Below are 16,503 nucleotides of genomic sequence, written 5' to 3'. Positions count from 1 at the left end.
AATTTAGTTGGTAGATGTTAACATCTGCTTTGAGCTGCAATTTGACATGAAATGCTAAAAAGAAAATTTCTTACCAAGAGAATTCTCAGAAATAGATCTCTATTTGACAAACTCATTTTAAAAGATTCAGATGATTCGAAAGAGTATAAGCAAGCCATTTTGTTCTGTTTTACAAGGATTTACCAAATTCACAAATCAGTTATAAAATGAAGGTCAAGCAAAAATAGAAATACAAGTTGTTTATTTATAGTATGATGTTTCAAGGATCATGGTTTAAATGTTTTCATTTGTTTTCTAGTTGTTTGAGACCCAGCGTGTACGTCATGGAATGATGGCGCTAGGTCCTAGTGGAGCCGGTAAAACATGCTGTATACATATGTTAATGAAAGCTATGTCTGATATTGGGGAACCACATAAAGAATGGCGTATGAATCCTAAAGCTATCACAGCACCTCAGATGTTTGGTCGACTAGATGTTGCTACCAATGATTGGACTGATGGTATTTTCTCTACTCTATGGAGGAGAACTACAAGAGTCAAGAAAGGTAGGCTACTTTATCAATTTTCTTTTTTTCATTTCGGACCATCTGATTTTTTTTCTGTGATCAGACTGTCAATAATCATAACAATTGGACGAACTTTCATCTATTGTGTTCGACTGCTGTTTTGGTTACATTGTTTTTTTTGTTCTACCTGTACTTTTGTAAAACAGTCTTATCTATCAAACCAGTTTAGGTCTTTATAAGAGAAATCAAAAAATCAAGGCTACTTTTTTTGGAGCATTAAAAAAATATAGTGAGAAAAACCAATGCAAAAGGCTTCATTTTCTGATAGAAATACTGGCTTATGAAAACCACAATATATGTTTTTATGATTATTTTTCAGGAGAACATATTTGGCTGGTATTAGATGGACCAGTAGATGCTATCTGGATTGAGAATTTAAACTCTGTATTAGATGATAATAAAACATTAACTTTAGCTAATGGTGATCGTATACCTATGGCACCAAACTGTAAAATTATATTTGAACCTCATAATATTGATAATGCCTCGCCTGCCACTGTCTCTAGAAATGGTATGGTTTATATGAGTAGTTCTGGTTTACATTGGGAACCCATTTTGAAGGTAAATTAATTTCATTAAGGTTGAATTTTTTTTTATGTGAACAGTTAAGCAAAAGATGCATAAACCTTGTATAACATTTATTGTTGGTTTCAGGGTTTTGGTTAAGCACCTACATCTACAGCCTGAATTAGGCACAATATGTTTTTTGTCACATTTCAATTTAATTATGATCCTTCAAAATGGCTGATTTTCTACCTTCTTTATTTTCAGGGATGGTTACTATCTAGACCATCATTTGAAACTAATATTATACTAGAACTATTTCAAACCTCATTCCCAGCTATTTTACGTTATGCTGTACAGAATCTGGTATTTAAAATGGATGTTCTAGAAGCCTTTATTATAGCACAGGTAAGTTTTATTACACTTAAAGACTTTGATATTGTCTGTTGAAATAAACATAACAGTACACCATTTTAACTGTGGCTGAAAGAGTCAAAAACAGATCATGTAACTGTGACTTTTGTTCTGTAGTCAGTTTACACTGAAATCAAATAAATGTGAATTGCCTTTTACACCCTTCCATCTGCATGTTTGTGACTGAATTAATAAGTCTTTTCTCGCTACAAGTGCCCTCAAACCATAGTGATTACCAGTTGCGTATGGTTGCAAATAATGAAAGCATCTCACAACAAAATTATATGAGGTTTATCATGGTGGATATTCTTATTCGCAACCATACACAATTTTTGGTGATCACAATTGTGTGCGGGCCACTGAGATCTCAATGGGGCTTCTGCAACACAGACAATATTATTTTGTATTTCAGGCAACTAAGTTGATGTCTGGTTTAATACCAGTTAAAGATGAAAAAGAAGGTCATTATAGTCAAGAACATTATGAAAGACTCTATATATTTACTGTCATGTGGAGTGTTGGAGCTTTCCTAGAGTTAGATGATCGAGCTAAATTAGAGGAGTTCATCAGGAAGAATGAAGATTTTAAATTAGATTTACCAGATATACCAAGCGGTTCTGATGCCACCATCTTTGATTACTGTGTTGATGCTGATGGTAAGTTACTATTTTCCGTGCAATTCCTTGATTAACTATAACTGTCATTAATGGTCATTAAGATCTTCATAGGCATCCATGATACATCTTTATATTGTCTGGGAAGAAGCTAAATATAACAAAAAGAATTTGAGTTCCTTCATGTACATGAATCACATTTTCAATGGTTTCTTTAATAAAACTTGAGATCAGATAAGTTTTCTGTAGTTCTTCCTGTAAAACTGAGGTCAGTCAAATATTCTTTGGCAGCCATTAAATTGTTAAGAACGTTAATAATTATCCTAGGGTGAAAAAAAAGGTATGAATTCCAAAAATGAATTAAGAAAGACTTGTTATTTAGTCTATCAAAGTTTTGTTTAATTCTGAAATGATGAAGTTAAAACCTTATTGTAGACGGTTACCGTTACTCTCAATTTGCAGGGAGCTGGATTCACTGGAACCAAAAAGTAAAAGACTATACTTACCCATCTGATTATACACCAGAATACTGTAATATATTGGTACCTAATGTAGATAATGTCCGTACAGAGTTTCTGATACATACTATCTGTAAACAAGAGAAAGCAGTACTATTAATTGGTGAACAGGGTACCGCTAAAACTGTTATGATTACTAACTATATGAATCAGTACAATCCAGAAGAACATCTTGCTCAATCTGTTAACTTCTCTTCTGCTACAACACCATTGTTGTTCCAGGTATGTCTTATCCTGTCATCTTTCTTCAATCATTCTTTGGAGTTTTACTGTTGCATGCAGTACCAGCTCTTTGCTCGTGATGCAAGTGGATGCAATTTTGAGATTACATATGTCAAACTTTATCAATTACTAATTAAAAAAAAAAATTAATTTAATTTCTCTGCGTTATTTTACTCAATCTAAATCTTAAGACATTTAAAAACAGACATGTTCAATAATTCAAGCAGTCAAATGCTCTTTTCATTAAGATATAACACCATCATGCTTGTGGAATTCTTGGATTCTCTGACTAAAATTGTTATCCGATTAGGCCAACATGATCAAAAAAAGTTTAAAATATCCCATTTTGTTCCCTTTCCATGACAACTTTTCTGTCTTTTGTACAGAGAACTATAGAAAGTTATGTAGACAAGAGAGTAGGTACAACCTATGGTCCACCAGCAGGAAAGAAAATGACTGTATTTATTGATGATATTAATATGCCAGTTATTAATGAATGGGGAGACCAGATAGCTAATGAAATAGTAAGACAACTGATGGAAACTCATGGATTTTATAACCTAGAGAAACCTGGAGATATTATTAACCTAGTTGATATGCAGGTAGGTACAAGTTATGTTTAATTCTTGATGGTTTTTAATTCCCAAAACTGTGTTTTAAATTGACCATAGCTCATCTCATGTTGGAGACTCAGATGACGGTTATTCAAGCTGCTTTGGATGTTGAATTCCCAGTGGTTTGTTATCTAAGTTGACTGCTTGTGCAATGCATTTATGCTTTATGCATATTCTTTTGGTTTATTCCCATTGGCTTATTGCAGATATTTTGCATACGGTACTCTTCTTTAATGTCTGCTACACTTTTTCAGTTCTGTGCTGCTATGATTCAACCTGGAGGAGGTAGAAATGATATACCACAAAGACTGAAACGTCAGTTTGCCATCTTCAACTGTACACTACCCTCCAATTCCTCCATTGATAAAATCTTCTCAGTTATTGGTTGTGGTCATTTCTGTGCTGAACGAGGATTTACTGAAAATGTGAGAAATTTGGTCAAACAACTGGTTCCTGTAACTAGAAGACTATGGCAACTCACAAAGGTAAGAATCTTTTAAACATAGAGAACTCAACACTTATTAGAGGTCATATTCCTAGCGAGGGTTGGCTTTAAAAGTTACTTGTAGGTACATTCTTTAGTCTAACTCCATTTAAGTGTTTGATTGTTTTAATCTAGATATCAGTCTGTTTTTTGTTTTAAGGATTCTGATAGGCTCCACAAAGTTCCTCTGTAATATATGATTGCTTTTTTACGCTAACTGAGCCATTTCCTGGCCTGTAATATCATAACATACTGAATGCATTATTTTGTTGTAGATTAAAATGTTACCAACACCAGCTAAATTTCACTATATATTCAATCTGCGTGATTTATCTAGAATCTGGCAGGGGATGTTGAATACGGAATCCTCTGTTATAACCTCACCTGAATTATTAATGGGATTGTGGAAACACGAATGTTGTCGTGTTATAGCTGACAGGTTAAATTCTTTTATTTGATCAAAGATTTCAAAGTTTTAGAAATGAAAGTGTTTTTCAGATTGATTTCTTAAAGCTTAAGGGAATTGAGAATTAAATGAAATGGAATTTGTCTTCATGACATTCATGTAGATCTTGACAGCCAATGAGAGCCGACCTTTATATTTATAAACTTTTGTTCCAAGAAATTTACGTAACATGGAGTCGCCAAACATTTGGGTGAGGCCAGAAATTCAGTTACAAAAGAAAAAAGAATTTCAAGTTTTTCACATAACAAATATGATTTTCCCCTGTTCTATTGTTTAGCCGGCATTTAAAACAGGGCTGTTGATTTGGCTTTATTTCCAACCAGGCCGGGAAAGGGTTGCTCAAATGACCGAGAACATTATTCCTTTCAGGACATCAAGAATAGAATTAATTAAAAAGGATACAAATAACAACATTTTCTCTGAAAAACACTTTCAAATTTCATGAATAAATTATGTATAAAAGATATGTAAACCAATGTTTCAATGAATTATAATGATATTTTGTGGCCTATATAGATTTACAGATGTTGAGGATTTTAATTGGTTTAGTAAAACAATGTCTCGAGTGACAACAGAGGATTTAGGGGACAATTATGCAGCCATGGTTGAAAAATTACATTATTATGTTGATTTTATGAGGTACAGTGAAAAGAGTCGCTCAATATTTGCACGAGTGGAACTTTAGTTTGCTTCTTGCACTTTGCACTGGTTTTTTTTTTATCTTAATAGATGTGATTTAATATGTTTGCTCTTTCTCTTCCAAATTATCGGGCTTTTGTTTTTAAAATAAGCAAAACACATATATTTGTTACTAGGTTACATAAAAAAAATCATAAATTTTAAGGAATGCAATCATCTGATTGAATTTTCATTAGAATTGTATTAACCAATCAGATTATTGTATTGGATTTTTGATAAAATTCAATTATATTAAATGCAGCTAGGGACTGTTAAAATAGAGAAAAAGCAAACATTAAGCATGACCTTGCCTATTTTATTAACGGTGTGGCTACTAATATGCTAATTAGGTTTGTGAACCCAGAAGACACAGCCTGGATTGACAAGACGTTGAAACGTATTGTTGCAGAAGATTTAGGAGAAGATCATTTAGATCTGGTCAACCCAACGTTGTATTTCTCAGATTTCCTGAGGTATATTTCTTATTATCCTACAATTTTATGTTGGTTGAGCCTGGGATAGATGGACCTTTGGTGTGCTGAAAAAATAGGCCAAGTTGCAAATGTAATGCAAATTTACCCTGACCACTCTGAAAGTAGGAGTGGCCTTTGATCGACATATTAAGTCCCGCCCTTAGCATATTTTGCATCTACTTACAAGCGTTTTGGTCCATATTAAATAAAACCTAAGACCCTAGCACACTCCTGGTCTGAAGTCTGCCTTATTTGCCTTTATTAAGCTACAGCCATTAAACCTCGCCCCGTATTTTTTTTGCTGGATTAAACTCAAATTAACGGCATGCAAAACATTTTATTTAGTCCTTCACGTTAGATATGTTGCTTTTTATCTAGATTAGAGTCTGAAGAATTCAATTTGCCTGTGTTTGTGTGTTTACTAACGAAATTATCTTGAATAAATTGCATGCATTCTTACCAGATATCCTAATGGTCTGTCCCACAAGGATGTAAACTCAGCTCACATTTCAATTAACATCTTTCCAATTGGCATTATGATCTTAAACAATTAAAATTTGGATCTCATTCTTCAGCATAGCAACAGAAATGTGTTGTTGATAATGAATAATGTTTACTTGTTGATTGATTTCTAATTGATTCATCATAAATTTCATTTCTAGAGATGCTCCAGAAGCTACTGGTGATGAACCAGATGATGCAGATTTTGATATGCCCAAAGTATATGAACCAGTAAGTATAATGGAAGATCAAATGATTGTCGAGAGTGGAAGATTCAACTGCTTCTCAATATATGAATTATAACAGATATATGGAATCGAACTTGTTAAATTTGTGAAAATCTGGTTGTAAATTGATAGTTTGGGAAAGATCTTATTCAACAAACTTGTCAAGAGAGACAAGAACTACATGAAAATAAGGGAACACATCTTTAATATAGCTATTAACCAAAGTTGGTATGTAGGGAATTGCTTCTAATTGAACTTGTAACTTGGTTTATTTTAGATTGAGTCTTTGGATCAGTTAAAAGAAAGATTAAGTATGTTTCTACAACAGTATAATGACAGTATACGTGGAGCTGGTATGGATCTAGTATTCTTTAACGATGCTATGATACATTTATTGAAAGTATCAAGAATTATAAGAACACCAAGAGGTCATGCTTTATTAGTTGGTGTTGGTGGTTCTGGTAAACAATCTCTAACTAGACTGGCATCATTTATAGCTGGTTATAAAACATTCCAGATTACATTAACCAGGTATGTTTAACCAGTTTCATTAGACCAAATAAAACTCTATTTTATTTTATTTATCAGGAATGTTCTATACAAGTTTCATTTGTCTTTGCAGAGAATCATAGGTAGTTCTATCTTTCAGGGCTTAGCTACAGAGGTTTTTACATATCATATTGATTTGATATTGCAATTTGCCTTTCATTCTTCTCAAAATCCACTTTAACTCTTGATTTTTACATTCTTTCGATAAGATTTTTGAATGATGGAATTGTCTTGCTTGTACTTGCCTTAATGGCCAAAGATGTACAGTAACCTTTCTTATTCAAAATATTTCTACTGGATAATCAAGATTTCAATCTGACATCTGCTTATAAGAATGACTGAACTTTTTTCAGATCCTACAATGTATCTAACCTACTAGAAGATCTAAAATACCTGTACAGAACGGCTGGACAACAGGGAAAGGGAATCACCTTTATATTTACTGATCAAGAAATAAAAGATGAAGGTTTCCTGGAATATCTGAACAATATGTTGTCATCTGGTGTGGTAAGTTTATATAGTTCTTCAAACTGTACACTTTTGATTCAAAATTCAGACACAAGTTTGGCTTTATGGATACCAAAAAGTTAGCAAAGTGTTCTATATGCTATTTTAGTTCAGTATACTTGATTTGAACAAACACAATTTGAATTGCAGGTTGCTAATTTATTTGCCCGTGATGAAATGGATGAGATTTTGGGTGAATTAGTACCAATAATGAAGAAAGAGTTTCCACGACGACCACCATCCAATGAAAATCTTTATGAATACTATTTATCAAGAGTGAGAAATAATCTACATATCTCACTGTGTTTCTCTCCTGTAAGTTTATTTCATTTCTTTTTTGCAATTTCATTTCTTTATGGATGGATGGTGGCATCGAGTTCAATGTTTTCTCACTAACCTAGAGCACCATGGTTCGATTCCAGCATTGGTCAAGATGATACCTTTGAATTTTTGAATCTTGCTGCTTCATCGGTGGTGTAAAAAACTTTTCTAAGATTGTTGAAAAATTGTTGCTTTAAGTTTGCTGAATTTTTGTCATGGATATATAGCTCAGTTTCTTTTTTTCATATCATCCTGAGAAAAGCTGGGTGTATCATTTTTGTTAGAATGTATGAAACTTGATGATAATATTAACTGTGTTTGTTTATAGGTTGGTGAGAAATTCCGTCAAAGAGCCTTGAAGTTTCCAGGATTAATTTCTGGATGTACTATGGATTGGTTCCAGAGATGGCCCAAAGATGCTTTGATTGCTGTAGCTCACCATTTCCTGTCAGAATTTGAGATTGTATGTAGTGAAGAAGTAAAACTACAAATTATACATTCTATGGGTACAATACATGATGGTGTTGCTGAAAATTGTACTGATTATTTCCAAAGGTAAGCAAGAAATAAGTCTAAATAATGGAATTTTAATCAAATAGTTATTGTCTTTTTGTTGTATATTTTGTCTGAAACAGTTTGGAAGTGTGAGTAGAAAGTTTTTAAGTTTGTTTCAGAGAAAACATTTTACAACTTCTATTGTATTTACCATATAATTGTGAATATAATGCACATACCCTCTAGTATATCAAGAAATATCTCTGTCACTGTACCCTGTCCTGATGAAAAAAGTTGGCATAGCTCAGACACCATACATCACACTGTTCATATACTGGTATCTTATTGAAAGAAAATGACGGACATCATTACATTAGTTTGAAATAACGTGTTGTGCTAACTGATGATTTGTTTCTTATAGGTACCGTCGCTCCACTCATGTCACACCCAAATCATACTTATCATTTATCAATGGTTATAAAACTATTTATGCCAATAAGAAAATGGAGATTGGTGAATTAGCTGAAAGAATGAATACAGGTTGGTCAAATTTAAACCTAACTTAAGATTAAAATAGACATGCCAGATAAAAGGTTTTAGCATGAGCCAAGCAATAATGCTACACATGATTTTGCTTGGTGATATTTATGATAAATATGTTTTCTTTGCTAAAAATTGTTATCTATTTTGAAGGTTTGTCCAAGTTGATAGAAGCATCTGAAGCAGTAGCAGAGTTGAAGGTGGAGTTAGCTGAAAAAGAAAAAGAACTAGCTATAGCATCAGAGAAAGCTGAGAAAGTCTTAAAAGAAGTAACAGTTAAAGCACAAGCTGCTGAGAAAGTTAAAAACCAGGTGCAGAAAGTAAAAGATAAAGCTCAGGCTATTGTAGATATGATTGATAGAGATAAGGAAGTAGCAGAACGTAAATTAGAAGCTGCTCGACCTGCTCTAGAAGAAGCTGAAGCTGCCTTAAATACCATTAAACCAGCTGATATTGCTACTGTGAGAAAACTGGGTCGACCACCACATCTTATTATGAGAATCATGGATTGTGTATTGTTATTGTTCCAAAATAAAGTTTTACCAGTAACTGTGGATGCAGATAAACCAGAATATATCAAACCATCTTGGGGAGAATCTTTGAAGGTAGTTAATCATTTTATCTCAGATATTCTCTATATTTATGACATACCTTTTCAGTTCTATTGTCTGCTGGATGTCAATGTTTCTCAATGAAAAGTATTGTCCAAAAATTCCCATTGCATACCTATCGCATACCTATCGCATACCTATCGCATAGGCCTTACTCATCACATACCTATCGCATACCTATCGCAGAGGCCTTACTCATCACATACCTATCGCATAGGCCTTACTCATCACATACCTATCGCATAGGCCTTACTCATCACATACCCATTTTTCTTTATATGCATTTCATGGTTTTCACCTATTTTCATCAGTATATTTCTTTAACTTATTTTTATTTATCAATATTAAAAAGTAATGTTTGCTTTTTCAGTTGATGGCTGGCACCAACTTCCTACAAGCTTTAGTTACCTTTCCTAAAGACTCTATTAATGATGAAACAGTAGAGTTTTTAGCACCATATTTTGACTCTGAAGATTACACCTTGGAAACAGCTAAACGTGTTTGTGGTAATGTGGCTGGATTAGCTGCTTGGACAAAAGCTATGTCCTACTTTTTTGAAATTAACAAAGAAGTATTACCACTGAAGGTAAACTGATATTTTTATGCTGAAGTGATATTTTGGTCTAAATAGATAGAACTCAATTTAAACTCTTCATAGCGGTCTGTAGAAGTCAAATCTGACTTTGTTTTTCCTGCAAATCAATGAAAACTTATCAAGATTTGAAGAGCAGTTTTTCAAAAATGAAACACTTTTGGGAAGAGTTAAATTCTGATGACAAAACCAAACTTTTCTTGTTTACAGGCTAACTTGATTGTACAGCAATCTAAATTAAACTCAGCTATGGCTGATTTAAATGCTGCACAAGAAACATTAGATGCTAAAGAGAAAGAATTAGCTGTGGTCAGAGCTGAATATGAAAAGGCTATGTCTGAAAAACAGGTATGTGACAATTAACCATTCTGGTCTCTACCAGGACTATTGATTTGGCTTTATTTTCCAGCCATGTCTGATTGAAAATACCATGTGTCTAGTTGCAAGTGGAAGAAGGTTTGGGAGCTGACACTGAGCACACATTGTGGTTTTTTAGGGTAAATTTCGGTTTTCCTTACCATTAATTGTTGAAAATGTTTTATTTTTCAGGCATTAGTTGAAGATGCTGAAACTTGTCGACGAAAGATGAATGCTGCTTCTGCTTTGATTGATGGTTTAGCAGGAGAGAAAGAAAGATGGACTGAACAAAGTCGAGAATTTAAAGCACAGATTGGAAGGTAAGGGAATCAACTTTTAATGTTAGATATACTTAGTGACAATGATAGTTCTTTGGGCTCTTCAAAATGGACATTACGCTAAAATTTAGAATGGAAATTCATAATTTATGTATTACTCCGAGTGGTATTTTGTAATGAAATGTGGTTGTCCTATATTTCAGATTGGTAGGAGATGTACTGATATGTACAGCTTTCTTATCTTATTCTGGACCATTCAACCAAGATTTCCGTATTCTACTCAATAAAAACTGGATGAAAGAATTAAAGACCAGAAAAATACCATACAGTGCTAATCTTAATGTGACTACAATGTTAACAGATCCAACTACAGTGAGTTACAATCATTTATCAACCAGACCAAGTTGTTAAGCTTGCTTAATCACTAGCTGGATTTGATCTGGACATTCATTAAAATAAAAACAAACAAAATGAGTCTGCAATGTGTGGCATGAAAACGTGTCAAGTTATTTCCATGAGACAAATAATTGAGGTTCAATAGTCTATCCACTTTTTGGGCAAATTATTTTCCATTGACTGGCTCCAGTTTCTCATAAGGAGCAAAAGAATCTTCAAAGGATCACATAGATAAATGTTTCCTCAATTTAATATTTATATCTGTCAGATTGGAGAATGGAATTTACAAGGTTTACCAAGTGATGAGTTATCTATACAGAATGGTATAATTGTAACTAAGGCTGCACGATATCCATTACTCATTGATCCTCAAGGACAGGGAAAATCTTGGATTAAAAACAGAGAGGGCAAGAATGAAATGCAGGTATGTTGTTTTGGTATTGAATCTTGTAACAGTGTATTCCTTCATGCCATGATGAATTTAGCTCTTAAAAGGAATAGAAATAGAATGTTATATGATATATGACCTAGGCTTTGCCCCTTTGTCAAGGAAGGGAGACAACTCTGCTAACATAAAAATCTTTCCAGACTACAATATTACCATATAAATATGTAGAATCAAGGACTTTTAGAACCTAGAAACTGCATAGTAGAAGTAAGAAAATATCTATCTTTTTTTTCAGATCACATCATTAAACCATAAATATTTCCGTCAACATCTAGAAGATTCCATGTCATTAGGGCGACCTCTGGTGATAGAAGATGTTGGTGAAGAGCTAGATCCTGCTTTAGATAATGTATTAGAGAAAAACTTTATTAAAGTTGGATCAACATTGAAAGTGAAAGTAGGAGATAAAGAATGTGATATTATGAAAGGATTCACTCTCTATATAACAACTAAACTACCTAATCCATCTTATACACCTGAAATATCAGCTGGTACCTCCATTATTGATTTTACTGTTACTATGAAAGGATTGGAAGATCAGTTACTAGGTCGAGTCATCCTCACAGAAAAAGCTGTAAGTTGCAATTTTTTTGCTCTGTACGACATCATCCTTCTAAGACACAGCTTGTTGCAATAAAATGCAAGTGATCTTTATGGACCCAAAATAACAATGAGTTGAATACCTCAAATATAAAAAAATTGATTTGATTTTAGGAGTTAGAAAGTGAAAGAGTAAATCTAATGGAAGAAGTTACCTCTAATAAAAGAAAGATGAAAGAATTAGAAGATAATTTACTCTTCAGATTAACATCAACTCAGGTTTGTTTCTTTCAACATGGCCACATAATAGAATATTTTGGCAATCACATCATAAGTTGAATGTTCATTTGACTTTGGTCAACAGAGTTTCTTTGAACATTCCAATCAGATTTCCTCTTGATGGAATTTAAAAGGGCTGGCATGGAAAAACATCTAGTTCTTCAAGGCAAAGATTAAGAGCACAATTTCCAATGCACATTAAAAAAAAAACCTTAATATACCCATCTGCTTTTATCATACAAGATTTTTTTTTATTTTGAAACAGTGTCTATGTCTTGTCCAAGCTGTCGTAAAATGTATAGATGTGTTTGTTTACAGGGCTCTCTAGTTGATGATGAAGATTTAATCAATGTATTAAATATAACTAAAGTTACAGCAGACGACGTCAGTCAGAAATTAAAGAATGCAGCAGAAACAGAGATTAAAATTAACACAGCTCGTGAAGAGTTCCGACCTGTAGCTACACGAGGCAGTATTCTCTATTTCTTAATAACAGAAATGAGTTTAGTTAATGTTATGTATCAAACCTCACTACGACAATTCCTTGGTTTATTTGATAGATCATTAGCAAGGTAAACTTTTCATTCTTACCTATTACTATCTAAACAATCAAAATAGAACACAGGAACAGTTTCCTATGTATTAGTGCAACTAGGTGTGTAGTCAATCCGATAGGTTGCAAAAGTGTGCTTTACATATTGAGGATCCATAGACATTTGAAATTGCTAATAAAGGAGAAAGAAAAGTTCTAATTATGGTGGTGCTTGATTGGTCAGTTCTGAACAGGTTCAGTTTGTTTCAATTCTGGCATCTATCTGTAGCCTACTGAACAGATTAAGGCTAAAAAAATTTCCCTCCTTTTTCTTTCTCCACCATTTTGAATTTTGTCTGTACCTACTGTTTTTTTGGAATTCTGAATCCCAAACGTGCAGAACTTACCAATCAAGCAGCCCCATGAAATGTCTAGAAAGATGGATATTTGAACATGAAAATTTGAACTTCAGATCGATCAAGTCACCAATTACGCAGAAACGTATATTGAATATTATTGAGTTTATGACCTATGAAGTATATAGATATGCTGTCCGTGGTTTATATGAGAAAGATAAACTGACCTTCACCTTGCTATTGGCCTTGAAGATTGACCTTCAAGCAGGAAAAATTAAACACGAAGAATTTATGACTCTGATTAAAGGTAACGTTATAATATGCTTATAATTTGTTTGAAAGTAGATTATTGCTTGACTGCCTTGCAATGAAAGGATGCAAAGTTACCATTTTGTTTTATGTAAAAAATTCAATAATTTACCCCAAACTGATCAAGTATTTCAAACAATCTCTATTTAAGGTGGTGCATCATTAGATTTGAATGTTGTCACACCCAAACCACATAAATGGATTGTTGATTTAACATGGTTGAATCTGGTAGAGCTGAGTAATCTACATCAATTCTCTGGTATCTTGGATCAGGTTAGTAATCTTCAGTATTTTGTTAGTGAGAGACAGCTCTTCACTTAAATGAACCTAAACCACCATATTTTCTAAAATATTGATGTCTATTATTCATGGTTGTGTTTGTATTTTGAGACAAAATGACAATGTAGCTTTTGTCGTAGTTGCTTAGAGCTAACCTTGTGCTGCTGTAGATAGTATTTTGGCCTCCCCCCTGAAAAATTTAGATGACTTGAAAAACTTGTTGAGTCCCCCTATAAAATTTTGCCCCCTGGGATAGGAGCTATGTAAGCTAATTGAACATGAATAGTTAAATCTGATTGGAATTATACTTATATATATATATACTATAGGTATCAAGAAATGAGAAGTTATGGAAACAATGGTTTGATAAAGACTCTCCAGAAGAAGAAATAATACCAGATGGTTATAATAATTCACTGGATGTATTTAGACGTCTGCTATTAGTACGATCATGGTGTCCAGATAGAACACTACCACAAGCTAAGAAGTACATTGCTGATACTCTAGGTGATAAATATGCAGAGGGTGTTATTTTGGACACGGAGAAAATGTGGCAAGAAAGTGATAATCGTAACCCATTGGTTTGTTTATTGTCCATGGGATCAGATCCTACTACCAGTATTGAAGCTCTTGCCAAGAAACACAGGATCGGTGAGTACTTAGTTTATTTTTTCTTCGCTTATGAGTTCAAATTCAGCCAAATTTTGGAAAGTAAAAGTCTATAAAAGTTTCTGTGGCTTGCCACCTGCCACTTTGGAATAAGTTGATACTCAATTGTTTTTTTTCATTTTTTTCAGAATGTAAGGCCATCTCCATGGGTCAAGGTCAAGAAGTACATGCCAGACGTCTGACATCTTTTGGAGTTCAAAATGGTGGCTGGTTGTTGCTACAAAATTGTCATCTGAGTTTAGATTTTGTAGTAGAAGTAATGGATACTATCATTGAAACTGAATCTATACATGATGAATTTAGATTGTGGGTTACAACAGAAGAACATCTTAAATTCCCTATCAGTTTCCTACAGGTGGGCTTACTTACTTACTTATGATTGATATACATCCTTATGTGAATAGTTTATTAGCTGCTACCAAAGTTTGGCAAATTATGTTGTTTGGGATTTTGAAATTTATTTTGCAGTTTCAGATCATTAGTACTTGGTCTGTTTATTTTAAAATTCGTTTGGGAAAGTTTGGGAAGCTTTTTTAGATTTTCCACTTGTAATGGAATGTATATGTAATGTTAGAACATCTGTCCCAAGTTAAATGGGTAAAAGTCTCAAAACAGTTGCAGTTAAATAAAAATTTCCACTATTCTTCTAATACTATGAAATATTATTTTGATATGATTTAATATTTTATTTTAGATGGCCATTAAATTCACTAATGAACCACCCCAAGGTATAAAGGCTGGATTAAAAAGAACCTATACTAATATCACCCAAGATTTCCTGGATATATCCAACATGCCACAATGGAAACCCATGTTATATGCTGTAGGATTTCTCCATACAATTGTACAAGAAAGAAGAAAGTTTGGACCTCTAGGATGGAATATACCCTATGAATTTAATACTGCTGATTATAATGCTAGTGTACAATTTGTACAGAACCATCTGGATGATATGGATATTAAACGAGTAAGATATTATGCTGTAATTTAAAAAAACAAGTCCACCAACATACTCTTCTTCATAGCTATCTCAAAGCAAAGAAAATATTCAACTATGTACACCTGATGATCATCTTGTGAATCTTTTTTGTGTTCTTTTCCTTTTGAACTTTCCTTTCTCCTTAAATTTCATAGTACATTTTGGGTCTGTAGACTGGCTTGCTTCATATCTCAGTCTATAATTTCACAGTGGCGTTTGGTTCTCTTTGCATGTTCGCATATAGTTGGAAAATGATTGGGAAAATATATTTTTCTATTATTTCAGGGTGTAACATGGACCTGTGTACGATACATGTTGGGTGAAATTCAATATGGAGGCCGAGTTACAGATGATTTTGATAAGCGTCTGCTCAATACATTCTGTACTGAATGGTTTGATGAAAAGATGTTTAACAGTAACTTTAGTTTCAGTAAAGGTTACGTCATACCAAAATGTCAGAAAATTGCTGAATATCATGAATTTATCAATGATTTACCAAACAATGACTCACCAGAAGTTTTTGGATTGCATGGTAATGCTGATATTACGTAAGTCAGATTTCATATTCTAGGGAAGGAAGGGCTTGATTTGTACAGAATATATAAGCCGGGGATGGTTTGACTGGAGTTTACCTGATGCATTTGACATTATTATGTTTTGGATGTTCCATGTCACAACAACTGATTTTCAGAATATGAACAAATGGTAGTAAAAATTGCTGGCTGATGTTCTTTTGGAGAACTGCTGCTATATTATGAATAAATTATTTCATTACAGATATCAAAGTAATACAGCTAAAACCAGTTTAGACACCATTTTAAGTATTCAACCTAAAGATAGTAGTAGTGGTGGAGGAGAAACCAGAGAAAGTATTGTATCAAGATTAGCAGACGACATGTTAGATAAACTACCACCAGATTATGTCCCTTTCGAGGTTTCTAATGCATTAAAGAAGATGGGAGAATATCAACCCATCAATATCTTCTTACGACAAGAAATTGACAGAATGCAAAGAGTTATTAGCTTAGTACGCACAACGTTACAAGATCTAAAACTGGCCATTGAGGGAACAATCATCATGAGTGAAAATCTGAGAGATGCCTTGGATTCCATGTATGATGCCAGAATACCTAAATCATGGAGTAAAGTAAGTACTTTTAAGTACTTTTCATATTTTGAGAGAAA

At 33.4% G+C, this 16,503-nt stretch overlaps 1 protein-coding gene across 1 annotated transcript in view; it reads left to right on the top strand.

Annotated features, from left to right (window-relative positions):
* LOTGIDRAFT_192667 (hypothetical protein) overlaps window positions 1–16,503 on the top strand; it is a 38,573-nt gene that overhangs the window by 20,136 nt on the left and 1,934 nt on the right. Inside the window, exons 33-63 of the mRNA XM_009061301.1 lie at window positions 299–545; window positions 886–1,127; window positions 1,338–1,478; window positions 1,897–2,144; window positions 2,565–2,838; window positions 3,225–3,440; window positions 3,707–3,937; window positions 4,212–4,375; window positions 5,431–5,553; window positions 6,216–6,285; window positions 6,559–6,812; window positions 7,184–7,337; window positions 7,488–7,652; window positions 7,987–8,213; window positions 8,575–8,693; window positions 8,847–9,298; window positions 9,675–9,890; window positions 10,107–10,244; window positions 10,446–10,573; window positions 10,735–10,903; window positions 11,196–11,351; window positions 11,611–11,949; window positions 12,090–12,194; window positions 12,513–12,766; window positions 13,199–13,389; window positions 13,543–13,664; window positions 14,000–14,321; window positions 14,468–14,694; window positions 15,034–15,306; window positions 15,604–15,866; window positions 16,096–16,465. Of these exons, the coding sequence (XP_009059549.1) occupies window positions 299–545; window positions 886–1,127; window positions 1,338–1,478; window positions 1,897–2,144; window positions 2,565–2,838; window positions 3,225–3,440; window positions 3,707–3,937; window positions 4,212–4,375; window positions 5,431–5,553; window positions 6,216–6,285; window positions 6,559–6,812; window positions 7,184–7,337; window positions 7,488–7,652; window positions 7,987–8,213; window positions 8,575–8,693; window positions 8,847–9,298; window positions 9,675–9,890; window positions 10,107–10,244; window positions 10,446–10,573; window positions 10,735–10,903; window positions 11,196–11,351; window positions 11,611–11,949; window positions 12,090–12,194; window positions 12,513–12,766; window positions 13,199–13,389; window positions 13,543–13,664; window positions 14,000–14,321; window positions 14,468–14,694; window positions 15,034–15,306; window positions 15,604–15,866; window positions 16,096–16,465 (6,600 nt within the window). The remainder of the gene's footprint in view (window positions 1–298; window positions 546–885; window positions 1,128–1,337; window positions 1,479–1,896; window positions 2,145–2,564; window positions 2,839–3,224; window positions 3,441–3,706; window positions 3,938–4,211; window positions 4,376–5,430; window positions 5,554–6,215; window positions 6,286–6,558; window positions 6,813–7,183; window positions 7,338–7,487; window positions 7,653–7,986; window positions 8,214–8,574; window positions 8,694–8,846; window positions 9,299–9,674; window positions 9,891–10,106; window positions 10,245–10,445; window positions 10,574–10,734; window positions 10,904–11,195; window positions 11,352–11,610; window positions 11,950–12,089; window positions 12,195–12,512; window positions 12,767–13,198; window positions 13,390–13,542; window positions 13,665–13,999; window positions 14,322–14,467; window positions 14,695–15,033; window positions 15,307–15,603; window positions 15,867–16,095; window positions 16,466–16,503) is intronic.

Source organism: Lottia gigantea (genome assembly GCF_000327385.1).
Source record: "Lottia gigantea unplaced genomic scaffold LOTGIsca_47, whole genome shotgun sequence".
NCBI lineage: Eukaryota > Metazoa > Mollusca > Gastropoda > Lottiidae > Lottia > Lottia gigantea.
This window is presented reverse-complemented; position numbering and strand designations above follow the sequence as displayed.